General features: G+C 67.1%; 1 protein-coding gene across 13 annotated transcripts; it reads left to right on the top strand.

Annotated features, from left to right (window-relative positions):
- Positions 1–41: 41 nt before the first annotated feature.
- PDLIM7 (PDZ and LIM domain 7) lies at positions 42–16,914 on the top strand. Of its 13 annotated transcripts, XM_082771758.1 has the most exons (28): positions 47–180; positions 1,490–1,596; positions 4,606–4,757; positions 5,003–5,033; positions 6,640–6,656; positions 7,326–7,471; positions 7,741–7,777; positions 8,388–8,426; positions 8,544–8,689; positions 8,905–8,941; positions 9,485–9,523; positions 9,657–9,811; positions 10,035–10,071; positions 10,699–10,737; positions 10,853–11,007; positions 11,223–11,256; positions 11,697–11,735; positions 11,863–12,008; positions 12,235–12,271; positions 12,880–12,924; positions 13,025–13,179; positions 13,375–13,408; positions 14,293–14,351; positions 14,462–14,696; positions 14,787–14,967; positions 15,120–15,240; positions 15,672–15,787; positions 16,007–16,914. In XM_082771758.1, exons 2-28 carry the CDS (start codon positions 1,492–1,494, stop codon positions 16,091–16,093), a joined length of 2,424 nt encoding a protein of 807 aa, XP_082627884.1. In that variant the 5' UTR covers positions 47–180; positions 1,490–1,491; the 3' UTR covers positions 16,094–16,914. The 13 variants fall into 13 exon arrangements, 12 of the variants coding, with proteins under 12 accessions (XP_082627884.1, XP_082627890.1, XP_082627889.1 ...); XR_014318480.1 differs by lacking the exons at positions 13,375–13,408; positions 15,672–15,787; positions 16,007–16,914 and having other exon boundaries at positions 42–180; positions 14,297–14,351; XM_082771764.1 differs by lacking the exons at positions 8,905–8,941; positions 9,485–9,523; positions 9,657–9,811 and having other exon boundaries at positions 48–180.
- The last annotated feature ends 694 nt before the right edge of the window (positions 16,915–17,608 follow it).

Below are 17,608 nucleotides of genomic sequence, written 5' to 3'. Positions count from 1 at the left end.
TGATTGGCCGAGCCTCGCGGTGGCCACGCCCCCCTCCCGGCCCTATATAAGGCGCGGCGGGGGGGCGGGGCCCGGGTTCGAGTCCCGCGGCCGCCGGCTCCGCTCCGCTCCGCTCCGCTCCCCCCCCGCCGCGGCCACAGCCCCGCGGCCCCGCTGCCCCCGGGGGCCGGCCCGGCCCCGGTGAGTGCAGGGGGGGTGCAGCTTCCAGAGGGGGTGGGAGCTTGGTTGGGGGGCTGAGGGTGTAGGGCTGGGGGAAAACGGGTGTTTGGGGCCGGGAGGGGCAGGGCAGGGCTCCCGGTATGGGGATGGGGGGCTGCGGAGGGGAGCGGGGGGTCCCTATAGGGTGTGTGGGGGGGTGTTATGGGTGGGGGGCGTCCCTGTAGGGCACAGGGGGGGTCCCGGTGGGGTAGGGGGGGGCTCAGCCCCGCAGCCCCCCAGCAGCAGGTGGCCGTGCTGCGGGTGGCCCCGTGGGACGTGGCTGCGCCCATCCTCCGGCAGGGCGCACGAGCAGAGGGTGGGGGGCTCCCACCTCGCCCACCCCCCGCTCCCCCAGCCCCGCCAGCCCCCAGTTTAGGGCTGCCAGACCCCCCCCGCCCCCTCCACCCCCACGGTGCTGCCGGGGACCCCACCTCGTCCCCTCCCTCCCCGCCCCGGCCAAGGCAGCGCCTCGCTGGGGTCTGCGCGGCTGCTGCGTGCCGGGGAATGTCTGACCCGGGGAATGTCTGACACGCAGCCTGCACCCAGCCCCGGCGAGAGGGAGCCGCCGGGTGTCAGCTTACACGCCTTATATAGCCCGGGTTAGGTCCGGGGGGAGCAGGGACACGACGGCCTCCGGCCCCCAGCCCACAGCCGGGGGGAGAGGCAGCCAGAGCCGAGCCCGTCCCGCTCCCGTTCCTCGCGTTCAGGGCTCAGGAAGGGCATCGCGGCTCTCCCGAAGCGAGGCACGGTTGGGGCTGGCCAAAGTGCCCGGTGGCTTGGCGGGCTGACAGCTGTCAGCACGGTGCTGGCGGGCAGGGATGCGCTGGGATTCCCTGCCCCAAACCCCGGCGCTGCGTGTGGCTCCCAGGTAGCGTCTGCGCAGCCAGCTGCCTCTCAGGGCATCGCGCAGCTCCCCTGCTGCTGCTGCTGCTCATCCACCCGGCAAAAAGGCTTCTGGTTCCCGGCCCTGCCAGCTGCCACCTCTCCGCTGGCTGAAACGGCCTCGGGGGGTTTTGGGGTGCTGCGAGGGAGAGCCCGTGCCAGGTTTGGGAGAGGGAGGGCAGAGCCCGTCTGGCTCCCCGGTGCCCCTCAGCTCTGGCGCTGCTGCGGGAGATGCTGATGGATTTGGGGTGCGTCGGTAACCGCAGTGTGGGCTGGTCGGGGTGGAGCTGCTGCTGGAAACGTGACCTGTCTCCTCCTGCCCCGTCCTGCCGGGCCCCCTCCTCGGCTGCTCTCCCCACGCCGTTCCCACGTCGCGCCCCGCCGGGCTCACCCCCCTCTTCCCTTGCAGAGATGGGCGACATGGAGTCCTACAAGGTGATGCTCAACGGGCCGGCGCCCTGGGGGTTCAGGCTGCAGGGAGGGAAGGATTTCAGCATGCCGCTCTCCATCTCTAGGGTAAGAGAAGCCAAACACCAGCGTGGCCCGTTCTCCTCTGTCTCTGTGGGTTTGAGGCCACGGCCACAGCACCCAGGCAGCAGAGGCAGAGCCGTATGGGGGATGCGGGCGAGCTGGGGCCCCGGGAGTGCTGTGCCCGGCCCTGCCTGGCTCTGCGTAGCCTCCCCGGAGCCGCCTTATCAGCTCTGCTGTGGCGGGGGGGTGTGTGTGTGTGCAGGGGGTGTTCCGGGCAGGGAACCGCAGCAGCGCTGTGTAATGCTGCTCAGCCTCTGCAGAGTCATCCTGGCTGCTGGGGGAGGCAGGGGAGGCCTCTTCCGGAGCGAGCCCCGCGCAGGGGGAGGGCGGCTGCTCTCCGTGCGTCTGAGCCGCGGGGCCGGCTCCGATCTGCACCGTCCTGGGGCCTGGCTTGTGCAGGGCACTCGCCCCGTCTGCCCGAGGCTGCAGCCCTGCTGGCACGGGACACGTCCCAGCCACAAAACCAGCTCATTTCCTGAGCGCAGGCACACCCGAGCCGCTGTGCTGCCTGCTGCTCCTGCCCGGGGCACCTGGTGCGAGCTTCCCCCGGCGTGATGCTCACCAAGGCCGGGTCTGGCCCCTGGGTGCGTGTAGGTCCCTGTCCCTGGGTGGCCTGGCCCACGGGTGCTAGCAGCAGCTCCGGCCACAAAATTGCCTTATAAGCCTCGGAATGCGCCTGCACCGCCCGTGCTGCTGACGCTCGGGCAGCTGGCACGGGAGGCTGCTTCTCCGAGGACGGCCACGCCGGCGGCACCGGGCGCAGCGTGGGGGCCTGCCCCCGGCACCAGCCTTGGCTCTGGGTGCCCGTCCCTGAGGCGGGGGTGCCCGCAGCGCCCAGCATGCAGCTTCCACCTGGGGGGCACCGTGCGAGGCTACGATCGCCCGCACCGCTGCCCTGGGGCCAGCCGATCCTCGCCGAGCGCGGAGACGGCTTCGGCGAGTTTATTCTCTAAAAAATGTTTCTCTTGGCTGCGAGCCAGCGCTTAACAAAGGGTCTGATCAGACGGAGGAGCCTCCGAGGGCCTAGGGCAGGGGCCTTGCGAAGCAAGAGGCGATGTGCGCGCAGGCCAGCCCCGCTGCAGGGGCTCGGGAAGCGCAGGGCAGGGCAGAGCGGTGCATGGGGCCCGGGGTGGAGGCGCTGGGGCTGCAAGAGGCTCCTGAGGAGCCTGGGGCTGGGCAGTGGCAGCGTGAGGAGCAATGAGGACGTTCCCAGGGGACGCAGCCAGCTTTGGGGGGGGCCCTGTGGTGATGCTAGGCTGTGTTGCTGTCTGATGGTGCACTGCTCTGCACCCTGAGCAGCTCCCAGCCCTGAAGGTACCGCCTGGAGCACGCAAGAGGCTCTGTGGGGTCCCGACGCCTCGGCTGCGAGGTGTCCCCAAGGTGGCAGAGCTGAGGTAGGAGCGGCAGCAGGCACTGCGTGGCTCATCCTGGAGCGTGGCAGCAGGGAAGAGGAGAGACCCGGGTGCTGCGGGCGAGAGGGATGCTCCTGGTGCCCAGCTCACCTTGCCGGTGAGACACGGAGCCCTGCAGGGAGGCCGCGCGGTGGCACCCAGAGGTGTGGGGAACAAAGGCCTGGCTGGGCGGAGAGGGGAGGAAGGAAACCAGGGCAGGAGCTTTTAGCCCAGGGGGCAGGAAACGGGAAGGCCAGAGCGGGTCCTGGCCGAGCCCGAGTCCGGCTGAGCTGGCATCTGCAGGAGGGGCTTCCTGGCGCGGCGGTGCCGGTGCCGGCGTGGGCCGGGCGTGCCGGGACACAGCCCGCCGCGCTCCCCCTCCCCGGGCAGCCGTGCGAAAACCTCTCCCAGCTCCAAACCCACGCAGCCACGGCTCCTTCCCAGCCCTGAGGGCAGCAAGCCGGGGCGTGCAGGAGTGGCCGGGAGCATCCTCCTGTCCCGAACGCCGCAGGGGATGCCCGTGTCCCTTTTGGGGACGGTGGCAAGGTGCCGGTGGAGCCGTGCCGTGCCTGGCAGCGGGGGCAAGGTTCGGCCCGGTGCACGGGGGGGGGTCTAAGTACCTGGGGCAGGGAGTGCTGCGCCCAGGGCGGGCCGGGCTCTGCGCATGGGCGAGGAGGGCCCCGATGCTCGGCGGCAGGGATTTTCCAGCCCTCTGACAGCGCTGGGAATCTGGCTCGCTCCTTTTATGTTCATGTCGAACAGGGCTTGAGGAAATACTTGGTCCAAATCCAAGCGCCTTGAGTTCTTCCGCGCTGGAGGAGCAGGAATGGCTGCAGCCTGCCCACGTCTGTCTGTCTGACTCCTCTGTCTGTCTGTCAGTGCCTGGGAGCTGCCTTGCAGCGGCGCTGGGGCCTGCGCCCTGCTCGTCCCTCGGCTGCGCATCCCCGGCAGGAGCTGAGGGTGTTTAGGGCCAGTGGGGGCGATCCAGGCACATCCCAACCCCGTACCTGAGCCGGGTGAGGGGTCCGAAGGGCACAGGAGTGTGGCCCAGCTGGGGGATGCGGGGTCTGTGTCCCCCCTGTGTTTCCCAGCTCCGGGCTGGGAAAGTGCCTGTGGTTTGCGGCCCCGAGGGGTGAGACGTGGGCTGCGTGCCGGGCCCTGACTCACCCCGCTTGCTTCCAGCCCTGACACCTCAGGGAGCGAGGCAGAGCCAACGTGGCCTCTGCCGCTGGGCATCGCTTGGAAATCCCGGGCTATCCATGGGGATGGGGACAGTGCTGTCCCCGGGGTGTTGGCACAGCCCCTGGCTGTGCCGTGCCTCAGGGCAGCGTCTGGGGTTAGTGCTTGGCTGCTGCAGCCAGGGAGAGGCTGCTGTGGGTTAAAGAAATGGGAAATGTGGGGTGGTCTGGGGGGTCTCTGCATCAGCCCAGTACTGCTCTGTGACCCCACACTGCTGCAGCACCATGCTGCAGGCTGTCCTAAAACGGGACGAGGCACTGTGAGGGGTGTCCTGTGCCTGGCTGACCTTGTCGCTGGCTCTCACGGGGACAAATCATCCCTCCGCCGGGCTGGCCAGCTCCCCCTGACTCTCTCTGTCCTGCAGCTGACGCCGGGCGGGAAGGCGGCCCAGGCCGGCGTGGGAGTGGGCGACTGGGTGCTGTACATCGACGGCGAGAGCACCAGCGCCATGACGCACATCGAGGCCCAGAACAGGATCCGCGCCTGCGGGGACAGGCTCTGCCTCACGCTGAGCAGGTAGGGGCTTGTGGGGCGCGTAAATACGGGGTGCTGGTGTGGCCGGAGCCAAGCTGGGGCCCTCTGCCCGTTGCCCCCTCTGGTCCTGCTGCCCCAGGGCAGCTCCTGGCCCTCACCTCTGCCCACGGGGCAGTGCTGGCCAGCCACGGCTCCCTTGGGTGTTAGCACCCCATCAGTCCTGTCCGTGGGGGGGGGATGGCTGCTGGGCCCCTGCAGCTCCTGCCTCACCGTCTCCTCTCTTGCAGAGCCCAGAACCACCTGGGGAAGCCGCAGAAGGTAGGTGTGTTGCTGCATTGCTGCCTGCAGCAGCTCGGCCCCGAGCTGGGGGTGGGGAAGGCTCCGAGCTTATCCGGAGGAGCGGACTTTGCTCCTGGGGCCCAAAGGCTTCTTGGGGACCGGGGTGTGTTTGGAGGGCTGGTACGGCAGCTCTGAGCCCTAGGGACACGAGAGATTGGGGGGAGCAGGACCTGCCCCGCAGGCGCCCAGTCCCCAGCTGCCACCGCTGGTCCTGGGTGCGGGCAGGGGTGCGGAGGGGCCAGGCAGCAGCAGCACGGCCTTTGGGCCCTATATTTGCCGGTGCTGGAGCTCCCTGGCACAGAAACTCCCTCCCTCCTGCTGCACGGGGAGGCAGAGCCAGGGCCAGCGGCTCCTGGACAGAAGCCACCTGCATGCCTTGAGCTTTGTGCCGCGGGATGGTTGCGAGCAGCGCGTGTGCATGCCCGGCCCCGCCACGGGGCAGCAGCGAGCGTGTGGGGCACTTACTAATCCTACAGCAACCCTCGGGACGGGCGTGCAGCCTGGTGTCCTTGGGCTGGATGCCCTGCGGAGAGGGGACCTGGCTGGCAGAGCCCGGTGCCCGAAGCTCACGCGCTGTCCGTGTTTGCGTGCCCAAGGCGAGGATGAGCCCGGCTTTTCCACCTATCTGCCCGCTGCGCTGCCTGGCCCGGGGCTGCCCCTTGCATGCTGCTTGACGTGTGAGCCCGTGTCTGTGTGTTTTGTCTCGCTCAGGACTCACTCCCCTGCTCTGAGCCCCCGAAATATAACTTCGCTCCCAGCACCGCCCTCAACAAAACAGCTCGGCCCTTTGGGGCCGGCTCGCCTCCGAACCCACGGCCCGGGCTGGTGACGAAACCCGTGACGTACGTGCCCCTGGCGCCCGCCTGCACCCCCCAGCACAATGGGTATGTTGCTGTCCATCCCGCTCCCCGAGAACACAGGGGAGCCCCCTGCCCGGCCCCGCTGCGCCTTGCATGCCAGGCACCCGTGGGTGGGAGCGGGCGACGGTGCCCGTGCCGGGTCCCCCGACGGCTGGCGCTGAGACCGTGTAACAGGACCGCCACGCGTGGGGACACGCTCACGCCTGCTCCTCGCTCGGGGACGTGTCCTCCTCCGCTGGCCTTTGGGGAGCCCCGTGGGGCGCAGCCATCATAATACACTCACCGGCGTCTGCGACAGCCCTGCAGCGAGGGGCAGGAAGGCTGTGGCTGCCGTGGATGCTCTCAGCAGCCAAGGGTGTTCTATGGGGCTGTGGGGACGGGCTGGCAAAGGGAAGCCCTGCACGGTGCTGCCGTGTGCCCGGCCAGCTGCTGCTCCCTGCCCGTCCTGGCCACAGCACCCTGGAGCTGGGTGATGGGGGGACGTGGCCCTGGCTGCCCTCCGCACCCAGGCCCGTTTTGGGGGGCCAGGGGCGGCACAGAGTGCTCTGTTGGCAATGTCCCCGCAGCCCAGCGTGCTCCCAGCCCCGGGCGAGCTGGACACAGGTGGCAGGGGGAGTGGTGCAGGCTGTAAGTGAGCTCTGGAAACTTCTTGGGTGCTCTGGGTCTAATTTCACCTTCCTTCTCTTTCTTTCTCTCCTCCCTTTCTCTTTCCCTCTCCCCTACAGGTGCAGAGCCTTGACAAGTCAGTAAGCCTTTTGCCTGCTCTCTCTAGCCTTCCTGCATGCCTCTTGCCCTGTTACTCCCCTGCTGGTGCCCCATACACCTGGGGCAGGGTTAGCCTGGTGGCTCGGTGTCACCGTGCTGGCAGCACACCCCACTTGGGCCACGTGGGTCTCTCCTGGCATCAAGCTGTCCGTAGAGGTGCTGGCTGTGAGGGCAGTGGGGTGTCCTCGCACCTGGTTGTTTTTCTCTCCAGCATGTGGAAAGCTGCGCTGCGCACCCTGCCCATAGCACCACAGGTGTTTGCCAGGCCCCCGTACTGCTCCCCGGTGTGTGATTTTGCTCTTGGCTTTCTCTTGCCCTGTCCTCTCTCCTCCTGGCCTTTAGGGCCAGCCTCAAACTGCAGAGATGGAAAATGAGTGCTGAGAAGACGTCCTTAGTGGGCCCTTCCTATGTGGACGATAAGTAAGGGGTGGGGAGGACGTGCGTATTTGGTATTTGGAGCGTGAAATACTTGCTGTTGTGAGCCTGTGGAGGTATGGGGTGGCCTCGGGGAGGTGGAGGCGCTGTGGGGATCCCCATGGGTCTGTGGAGCAGTGGTGGGGATGGGACATGGGCAGCGCTGCCCCATGCCAACGGCCAGGCAGGGACAGGACGGTGCCAGCTGAACGCCCGCCCCTGTCGCTCGCAGGCAGCCGCCGCAGCACCCCACTACCCCCATATATGACCCCAGCAAGTTGCATCTGATCGAGGACTCTGAGGACTGGCAGCCCCGCAACACCAACACCCAGTCCCGCTCCTTCCTCAAACTGGCCCAGCTGACGGGCACAGACAGCCGTAAGTTCCTGTGGGCACTGGTGCTTGCCGGCAGCCCAGGGTGCCCAGAACAGGCCCTGGATGCGGGATGAGGTGGCATCGTTTTGTGGCCGTGGTGGCCCTGTGGTGTCCCTATATGTGGCATGGGCCGTGTGTGGGTACGTGGTGGTGCCCTGTGTCTGGTTTGGGGGCAGCAGGGAGGGGTGCCCGGTTCTGTTCCATCGTGCTATGTGGGGCCGTGGCTGCCGCCGACTGACTCTGTCTCCTCCTTTCTCCTCGGCTGCCCTCAGTGGAGGATCACGATGAGGAGCTTGTTAGGAAACCCAGGTAAGGGGTGGGCAGTGGGGTGCAGCATGAGCCATAGGGCCTGCGGTGCTGGGGCTCAGCCCCCAGCCCGTTCACCCTCCCACTGTGTCTTCTGTCCTGCCACCTCCTCGCCCCCTGCCCCTCACTGTCCTTTCTGTATCTGCAGAGCCGAGGTGGTCACTGCGCTGCAGCACCCGCTCTGTGCTCTCCTCCGTGGTGAGCACTGCCAGCACTCGGCCACTGCTGTGCCCGTTCCGTTGTGAGGTTCCTGCCTGGGACGGTCCTGTCCAAATCTAGGGTGTCCTAATGCTGGGCTGTCCCCAACTGAGGTGTCCCCGGCAGGACCCAGGGCACTGCTGGCACTGGGGAGGCTGAGCTGCACCGCTGCATCCAGGACACAGCGGGTCGGTGGGGTCTGGGGGCACCAGCAGAGCCTGGCTGGGTGCAGGGAGGTGCTGGGCATCGTCTGGACCTCGGGCACAAAATCCTGTGATAGTGATCTGGGGCTGTGGGGGAGCTGGAATTGAGCAAGTGTTGCTGGCGTCACCATGGGGCTGCGGACAAGCCTTTGGGAATGCTCGGCCACGTGCCAGCCATTTACCGTTGTGCCGTCATTTTCTTGCCGCCGCAGGGGTCCTCGTGTGTCATTCTGGGGTACCGAGGAGGAGTGGTGAGTGCTGGGCTGTGCCGGGGGTCGGGGTGTGCCTGGCCCCTGTCAGTGCTGTGCTGGCTATCAGAAGCAGGGGCAGGTCGGTGCCAGCTGAGTGCCTGCCCCTGTCACTTGCAGCCAGCCCCCGCACTCCCCTGGGACCCCCATGCGTGACCCGGGCAAGTTGCGGCTGATCGAGGACGCTGAGGACTGGCAGCCCCGCACCGGCACCTCCCAGTCCCGCTCCTTCCGCAAACTGGCCCGGCTGACGGGCACAGACGGCCGTAAGTTCCTGCGGGGCCTAGTGCCTGGAGCTGGCCCTGGGTGTGGGGCCGAGTGTCGGGGTCTGGCCATGGTGGCCCCATGGTGGCCCTGTGTGTGGTGTGGGCTGTTTGGGGCCAGCAGGGAGGGGGTGCCCGGTTCTGTTCCGTCGTGCCATGTGGGGCCGTGGCTGTCCCCAACTGACTCTGTCTCCTCCTTTCTCCCCGGCTGCCCTCAGTGGAGGATCACGATGAGGAGCTTGTTAGGAAACCCAGGTAAGGGGTGGGCAGTGGGGTGCAGCATGAGCTCTCAGCCATGGGGCCCACGGTGTCGGGGCTCAGCCCCCAGCCCATTCTCCCTCCCACTGTGTCTTCTGTCCTGCCACCTCCTTGCTCCCTGCCTATGCTGGGTACTGCTGGTATCGGCCACTGCTGTACTCATCCTGTCATGAGGGTCCTGCCCCAGCACTGCGCAGCCAGGCTGGGCTGTCCCCACCCAGGTGTCCTGATAGTGGGGTGTCCCCATGCGTGCGTGTGTCCCCGGCAGGACCCAGGGCACTGCTGGCACTGGGGAGGCTGAGCTGAACCCACTGCATCCAGGACACAGCGGGTCGGTGGGGTCTGTGGGCACTGGCTGTGGGTGTAGGGAGGTACGAGGCAGCACCGGGACCTCAGGCAAGGGAGTATGTGGGGCTTCCTCATGGCTGTTTTGGGCCAAGTGCTGCCAGCATCTTTGGTGGGCTGGGGATATGCCAGGGGAATGCTCCACACCATGTGCCAAGCATTTACCGTTGTGCCGCCATTTCCTTGCCACCGCAGGGATTCCCGTGGGTCCTTCAGTGGCACAGTGGAGCAGCGGTGAGTGCGGGGCTGTTGTAGGGTTTGGTGTGTGTAGGGCCCTTGGGCAGCTCTGCCCCATGCTGCCGGCTGGGCAGGGGCAGGAGCAAGAGCAGGATGGTGCCAGCTGAGTGCCTGCCCCCGCCACTCGCAGGCAGCCCCTGCAGCCCGTGGAGCCCCCCGAGACCCCCGCGTGTGACCCGGGCAAGTTGCGGCTGATCGAGGATGCTGAGGACTGGCAGCCCCGCACCGGCACCTCCCAGTCCCGCTCCTTTCGCAAACTGGCCCAGCTGACGGGCACAAACGGCCGTAAGTTCCTGCAGGGCCGAGTGTCAGGGTCTGGCCATAGTGGCCCTGTGGTGTCCCTGCGTGTGGTGTGGGCTGTGCAGGGCCATGTGGTGGTGCTGCGGGGCTGTTTGGGGCTAGCAGGGAGGGGGTGCCCGGTTCTGTTCCATCGTGCTGTGTGGGGTGTGTGGGGCCGTGGCTGTCCCCGACTGACTCTGTCTCCTCCTTTCTCTCTGGCTGCCCTCAGTGGAGGATCACAATGAGGAGCTTGTTAGGAAGCCCAGGTAAGGGGTAGGTAGTGGGGTGCAGCATGAGCTCCTGGCCATGCGGCTGGCTCAGCCCCCAGCCCATTCACCCTCCCACTGTGTCTTCTGTCCTGCCACCTCCTCGCCCCCTGCCCCTCACTGTCCTTTCTGTGTCTGCAGAGCCGAGGTGGTCACTGCGCTGCAGCACCCGCTCTGTGCTCTCCTACGCGATGGGCACCATCAGCAATCGGCCACTGCTGTGCCCGTCCTATCATTGGGGGTCCTGCCCGGGCACAATGCAGACAGGCTGGGCTGTGCCCACCCAGTTGTCCTAATGCTGGCTGTCCTGCTGCTGGCTGTCCCCAGCTGAGGTGTCCCCGGCAGGACCCAGGGCACTGCTGGCACTGGGGAGGCTGAGCTGCACCGCTGCATCCAGGACACGGCGGGTCTGTGGGGTCTGGGGGCACCGGCAGAGCCTGGCTGTGGTGTCGGGACGTGCAGGACAGCAGCGGGACCGTGTCACGAGGCAGTGGTACTGGTGTGGGGCTGCAGGGAGGCTGGACTGGGCCTAGCACTGCTGGCGTCACTGTGGGGCTTGAGTTAAGTCATGGGGAATGCTCCATGCCAAGCATTTACCGTTGTGCTGCCATTTTCTCAACGCCGCAGGGATTCCCGCGGGTCCTTCTATGGCACAGAGGAGCAGTGGTGAGTGCCAGGCTGTGCCAAGGGCCGGTGTGTGCTGGGCCTTTTGGCAGCATGGCCCCGTGCCACCATCTGGGCAGGGGCAGGATGGTGCCAGCTGAGCCCCTGCCACTCGCAGGCAGCCCATGGAGCCTGAGGAGCCCCCCGAAACCCCAGCTTGTGACCCGGGCAAGTTGCGGCTGTTCGAGGACGCTGTGGACTGGCAGCCCCGCACCGGCACCTCCCAGTCCCGCTCCTTCCGCAAACTGGCCCGGCTGACGGGCACAGATGGCTGTAAGTTCCTGCGGGACTGAGTGTGGGGCCGAGTGTCAGGGTCTGGCTGTGGTGGCCCTGTGGTTGCCCTGTGTGTGGTGTGGGCCCTGTGGTGGTGCTGTGGGGCTGGTTCAGGGCAGCAGGGAGGGGTTGCCTGGGTTTGTTCTGTCATGCCATGTGGGGCCATGGCTGCTGCCGACTGACTCTGTCTCCTCCTCTCTCCCCGCCGCACGCAGTGCAAGATGATGATGTGTTTGTTAGGAAGCCCAGGTAAGGGGTGGGCAGCGGGGTGTAGGACGAGGTGGGCTGCATGTCCCGGGCAGGGCGCTGGGCACTGCTGGCACTGAGCTGGGGAGGTTGAGTGGCACTGCAGCCTCTTGTGCTGCTGCGTTACATAGGAGAGTGGTGGCACTGGAAACTGTGCTGTGGGTGCTGGGAGGTGCTGGGCAGTGCTGGGATTCCTGTCACAAGAGCCCAGGAGGTTCCTGTGGGGCTGCAGGGGCCAGGCACTCACACTGGTGGCACCTCTTGTGCCTTCCCATTTCCGTCATCCCTCCTGCCTTGGTGTTGTGACCCCTGGGTCCCCAAGCTGGGAGGCGGCATGGGTACAAGGGCAGCTGGCGTCTTGTGGGGTGGGGATATGCCAGGGGAATGCTCCACGCCGTGTGCCAAGCATTTACCGTTGTGCTGCCATTTCCTTGCTACTGCAGGGATTCCCGTGGGTCCTTCAGTGGCACAGTGGAGCAGCGGTGAGTGCGGGGCTGTTGTAAGGTTCGGTGTATGTCGGGCCCTTGGGCAGCTCTGCCCCATGCTGCTGGCTGGGCAGGGGCAGGAGCAGGACAGTACTGGCTGAGTGCCTGCCCCCGCCACTCGCAGGCAGCCCGTGGAGCCCCCTGAGACCCCCGCATGTGACCCGGGCAAGTTGCGGCTGATCGAGGATGCTGAGGACTGGCAGCCCCGCACCGGCACCTCCCAGTCCCGCTCCTTCCGCAAACTGGCCCGGCTGACGGGCACAGACGGCTGTAAGTTCCTGCAGGGCCTGGGTGCAGGGCCGAGTGTCGGGATCTAGCCGTGGTGGCCCCGTGGTGTCCCTGCGTGTGGTGTGCGCTGTGCAGGGCCATGTGGTGGTGCTGCGGGGCTGTTTGGGGGCAGCAGGGAGGGGTGCCCGGTTCTGTTCCATTGTGCTGTGTGGGGCTGTGGCCGTCCCCAACTGACTCTGTCTCCTCCTTTCTCTTTGGCTGCCCTCAGTGGAGGATCACAATGAGGAGCTTGTTAGGAAACCCAGGTAAGGGGTGGGCTGCGGGGCACAGCACAAGCCATGGGGCCCACAGTGCTGGGACTCATTCCTGGCCCATTCACCCTCCCACTGTGTCTTCTGTCCTGCCACCTCCTCGCCCCCTGCCCCTCACTGTCCTTTCTGTGTCTGCAGAGCCGAGGTGGTCACTGCGCTGCAGCACCCGCTCTGTGCTCTCCTACACGATGGGCACCACCAGCACTGGGCCACTGCCGTGCCCGTCCTATCATTGGGGGTCCTGCCCGGGCACTGGGCTGTCCCCATCAGGGGTGTTCTGGTGCTGGGTGTCCCCATGCGTGCGTGTGTCCCCGGCAGGACCCAGGGCACTGCTGGCACTGGGGAGGCTGAGCTGCACTGCTGCATCCAGGACACGGCGGGTCGGTGGGGTCTGGGGGCACCGGCAGAGCCTGGCTGTGGGCATCGGGACGTGCAGGACAGCAGCGGGACCGTGTCACGAGGCAGTGGTACTGGTGTGGGGCTGCAGGGAGGCTGGACTGGGCCTAGCACTGCTGGCGTCACTGTGGGGCTCGGGTTAAGTCATGGGGAATGCTCCGTGCCTCGCCCCAAGCACTTACTGTTGTGCCGCCATTTTCTCGAAGCCACGGGGGACCCCGCGTGTCGTTCTATGGCACAGAGGAGCAGCGGTGAGTGTCGGGCCCTTGGGTAGTACTGCCCTGTGCCTCTGGCTGGGCAGGAGCAGGGGCAGGAGCAGGATGGTGCCAGCTGAGCCCCTGCTACTCACAGGCAGCCCGTGGAGCCTGAGGAGCCCCCCGAAACCCCAGCTTGTGACCCGGGCAAGCTGCGGCTGTTCGAGGACGCTGTGGACTGGCAGCCCCGCACCGGCACCTCCCAGTCCCGCTCCTTCCGCAAACTGGCCCGGCTGACGGGCACAGACGGCCGTAAGTTCCTGCGGGGTCTGGGTGCGGGGCCAAGTGTTGGGGTCTGGCCGTGGTGGCTCCGTGGTGTCCCTGCGTGTGGTGTGGGCTGTTTGGGGGCAGCAGGGAGGGGGTGCCCGGTTCTGTTCCGTCGTGCCATGCGGGGCCGTGGCTGCCGCCGACTGACTCTGTCTCCTCCTCTCTCCCCGCCGCACGCAGTGCAAGATGATGATGTGTTTGTTAGGAAGCCCAGGTAAGGGGTGGGCAGCGGGGTGCAGCACGAGGTGGGCTGCATGTCCCGGGCAGGGCGCTGGGCACTGCTGGCACTGAGCTGGGGAGGTTGAGCGGCACCACATTACATAGGAGAGTGGTGGCGCTGGAAACCGTGCTGTGGGTGCTGGGAGGTGCTGGGCACTGTTTGGATGTCAGTCATGAGGGCTTGTCAGGGTCAGGCCATGTCTGGAGGCAAGGAAGAGGCAGGCACTGGGGATGCCAGTTGGCAGCTCTTCTGGCTTTGTTCTTCACCTTCCCTCCTGCCTTGGTGTTTGAGTGCTGGGTCCAGATCTGCCTGGTTTGCTCTGTAGCAAATAAATTCTCCTGCTCTTATAGCCTGCTCCTTTTTCTGTTTGCCCTGGAGAGCCGCAGAGCTGCCGGCTTTCTGTCACTGTCCTTGCCCCTCTGGACCTCGCTTGCCCTTGCATCTCCCAAGCCCGGTGCTGGCAGGATGCCCTGGGGGTCACAGGCACTGCCACCCCGGACCAGCCTGGCCCTGCCTTTCCCTGCCTCTGCTGGAGCTGACCCCGGGGCTCCCCCCACCAGGCTGGCTGTAGGGTGCTGTGTGAGGCTGGGGGTACCTGCCCACTGTCACCTTTGAGCGTGCTGCGGTGGTGTGTGCGATCCTACAGGTCCCTGCCACCCTGCAGCACCCCACAACCAGGGCATGGCGCCCCGGCAGCTCGATGCTCCCACCCTGCTGGGTGCCACAGACCTGGGGGTGCTGCGTCCCCCAGCACCAAACCCGCTACTGGCCGGGCACGGGGGCTTAGCCAGCTCCTGGCTGTGGGGTGGGGGTCCCTGCTTGCATGCACAGGCCGTGGGGGTGAGCGTGGCAGGCTGGATTAACTGCTGGTTCTGTAGCCAGGTCTCCGTGCTGGACCCGTCCCCGGGAGCAGCGATGAAAACAGAGCCAGGACTGGGTGAGTGAAATGTTTCCTCTGGGTTCGGGGCAGGAGGGCTGGGAGCAGAGGTAGGGCTGGTGCAGGGGGATTGGGAGCACCATCCAGGAGGCTTGTGTGTGTGTGTGCAGCCCCCAGGACCCCCGCTGCCACCCCTGGCCCTGCCAGCCGCCCACCCTGGGCTGTGGACCCGTCGTTCGCCGAGCGCTACGCCCCGGACAAGACGAGCACGGTGCTGAGCAAGCACAGCCAGCCGGCCACGCCGACCCCCATGCAGAACCGCAGCTCCATCGTGCAGGCGGCCCAGCAGGCGCCCGAAGGCCTGGGCCGCACGCCGCTCTGCTACAAGTGCAACAAGGTCATCAGGTGAGCCCTGGCCACCCGTTGCCACCCCGCCACCCTCCTGGGCACGTGCCGGGGCCCCGGTGGGGCTGACGTGGCTCTGTCCCTCCTCAGGGGCCGCTACCTGGTGGCACTGGGACATTACTACCACCCCGAGGAGTTCACCTGCTGCCAGTGCAGGAAGGTGCTGGATGAGGGTGGTTTCTTCGAGGAGAAGGGCTCCATCTTCTGCCCCAAGTGCTACGACACGCGCTACGCGCCCAGCTGCGCCAAGTGCAAGAAGAAGATCACCGGGGTGAGTGTCCCTCTGCCTGCCCCGCGCCTCCTACGTGTCCCCAGCTCTGTCCCTTCCCCTCCTGCTGGCCCTCTGCCCCAGGGACCCCCTGTCCCTTTCAGCCCTGGGTGGGGGTCCCCCAAAGTGCAGGGCTGACAGCGTCTCTCCTCCAGGAGGTGATGCACGCGCTGAAGATGACCTGGCACGTGCAGTGCTTCACCTGCGCGGCCTGCAAAACTCCCATCCGCAACCGTGCCTTCTACATGGAGGAGGGACAGCCCTACTGCGAGAGAGGTATAGGACCGGGGGGGGACCCCTCGTGTCACCCCGGGGCGCCAGCAGGGCTCAGAACCTCGTGGCAGGAGCCCAGGGTGAGCTGCCCTGCGCTGCAGGGCTCTCCCCGGGCCACGGGGACGGCTGGGTGTCCCCTGAGCCCTCTGTCCCCGTCCTCCCCGGCTGCTGGGTGGTGCCATCGCTGGCGGGTTGCCGCGGCGATGACGGAGGATGTAGATCAAAGCGAGTGCTGCATCCTGGGAGCTGAGGTTCGCCTCCTCCCCGCAGCATGGTGGCGGTCAGGGACACCCTGCCCAGGGTGCCTGGCGCTTCGAGCTTTGTCCCTGTCCTGGGCTGGATGCGAGATGTCCCCAGGCTGTGCCCTGCTGCACGGGGACACGAGGGGTCGCAGGCTGGGGAAGCGCTGACCCGGGCTCTGCCTCTGCTCGCAGACTACGAGAAGATGTTTGGCACCAAGTGCCGCGGCTGCGACTTCAAGATCGACGCTGGGGACCGGTTCCTGGAGGCGCTGGGGTTCAGCTGGCACGACACTTGCTTCGTCTGCGCGGTGAGCCACGCGTCTGCCTCGTCCTTCTCTCCCCGGGTGCTGGCTGGAGGCTGGCGGGGGCTGTAACGGGGGCCCTGAGTCCATGAGTGTTTCCCCACCTCGCTCTGCACCGGTGCCTCTGAGCCTGCACAAGGCCGGTGCTGAGCGGGAGAGCAGCTGGGGCTGAGCGTGGGAGGGGACCCCGGGGACCCCGCTGACCGCCTGCGCTTTCCTCCCCAGATCTGCCAGACCAACCTGGAAGGGAAGACGTTCTACTCCAAGAAGGACAAGCCGCTGTGCAAGAGCCACGCTTTCTCCCACGTGTGAGGCGCGGGAGGCCGGCTGTGCCCACGCATGCCCCTGGCCCTGCATGCTCCTCTCCCACCCCTTCCCCTGCCCCAGGGAGCCAGGCTGGGACCTCACCCCTTCCCCTCGCTCCTGCCTCTTTCCTGGCAGCTCCTGGCTGGGCTCCAGCAGAGGCAGGGCCGGCCTCAGAGCCCCTTCTTGCTGGGTGGCTTCTTCTGTGCCCCCCCGGCTGACCTAGGAGCCCGGGGAAGGGGATGCCACGTGGCTCTGCTGCCCCTGAGCCGCTCAGCATGGGGGCTGGAGTCAGGGGTGTGGGTGCCTGGCTGCAGCGGGGCTGCTCCCTTGCCTGGATGAGGCCCGCCTGCCCTGGCACCAGGGCAGAGACGCTCCTAGCGCATCCCTGAGCGGGCGAGGACCAGCCCCCAGCCCCTGCCGAGCTCTCCCCCACCTTCCCCGCTTCGTGCTCAGCGTGTGGGGCTGGAGAACCGCCTCTTCTCCCCCTGCCTGCCACGACCCCACTGCCCACTGCCTTGCAGACCGCGGCGGCGCCTTCCCGTGGCTGCGGGCTGGGGGGGCTCTGTGCCTTACGTCCCTGCACCCAGCTCCCCGCTGCTCCCCTGGGGCTGGCGGGGGGCAGCACCCCCTGCCCGGCCGTGCCGGGGTGCAGGGCCCTGTGCCGGCCTCTGGCTCCCCGCAAGGCTCAGAAACAGCTTCCTACCAAAGAGCGTGTGCCGCCGCTGTCCCAGCACTGTAAAACGCCTCTCCCCAAACCCACACTCTCCGGTTGGGCTGCCTCCGATGTAGCCACGGTGCTTTTAGTGCCTTTAATAAACACTTCTCTGCAAGTGCCCGCTGTCTCGGGGCCTGCGGTTGCGCCGAGCGAGGGGCGGCGGGGCCGGGAAGGTGGCGAGCAGCCTGGAGCCCTGCCCCGGGGCCTGACTCAGCTCGATGGAGCTCACAGGGAAAAGCTTTGCCTCGGATTTCTCCTCCTCTGTCCCTGGCTTTTAGCAGGCGGAGGCAGCAACGAATCCACGAGGCAAAGCTGGGGCTGGGCTGAGCGAGGGGATACGGGGTCGGACACCACAGCGGTGTCCCCGTGTCCCTGCTGCTGTGTCCCTGAGGCCGTGCAGGGGCCGAGGAGTCACTGGCAGGAGCGTGGTGGTGCTGGGCGTGCTTCAGCGCCACGCGGCCACGCGTTGAGTGCAGCTGCCGTCCCCGAGGACGGGCGCGAGCGAGGCAGCGCCGGCACCGCCGGCTGGAACAGGCACGGGGGCAGTGGGTGTGGGGAGGAGCTGCTCCCACTGCTCCGCTCTGGCAGCCGTAGCGGTCATTAATAATTGCAGCTCTTAACATGATGAGCAATCGTAAGGAAAAGTGTCTCGCTAATCTGCTGGAACCTTCTGCCGGGGGCAGGATCTGGCTGCGGGAAGCGAACCCCACCCAGAGCCAGGCCGAGGTGCGGGGCCCCCGGTCCCCGGAGAGGTGCAAACCCCATCAGAGAGCGGCAGGGAGGAGGTGGAATAACTGGGGCTTACT

This window comes from Aythya marila (genome assembly GCF_965140915.1).
Source record: "Aythya marila genome assembly, chromosome: 14".
Lineage (NCBI taxonomy): Eukaryota > Metazoa > Chordata > Aves > Anseriformes > Anatidae > Aythya > Aythya marila.
This window is presented reverse-complemented; position numbering and strand designations above follow the sequence as displayed.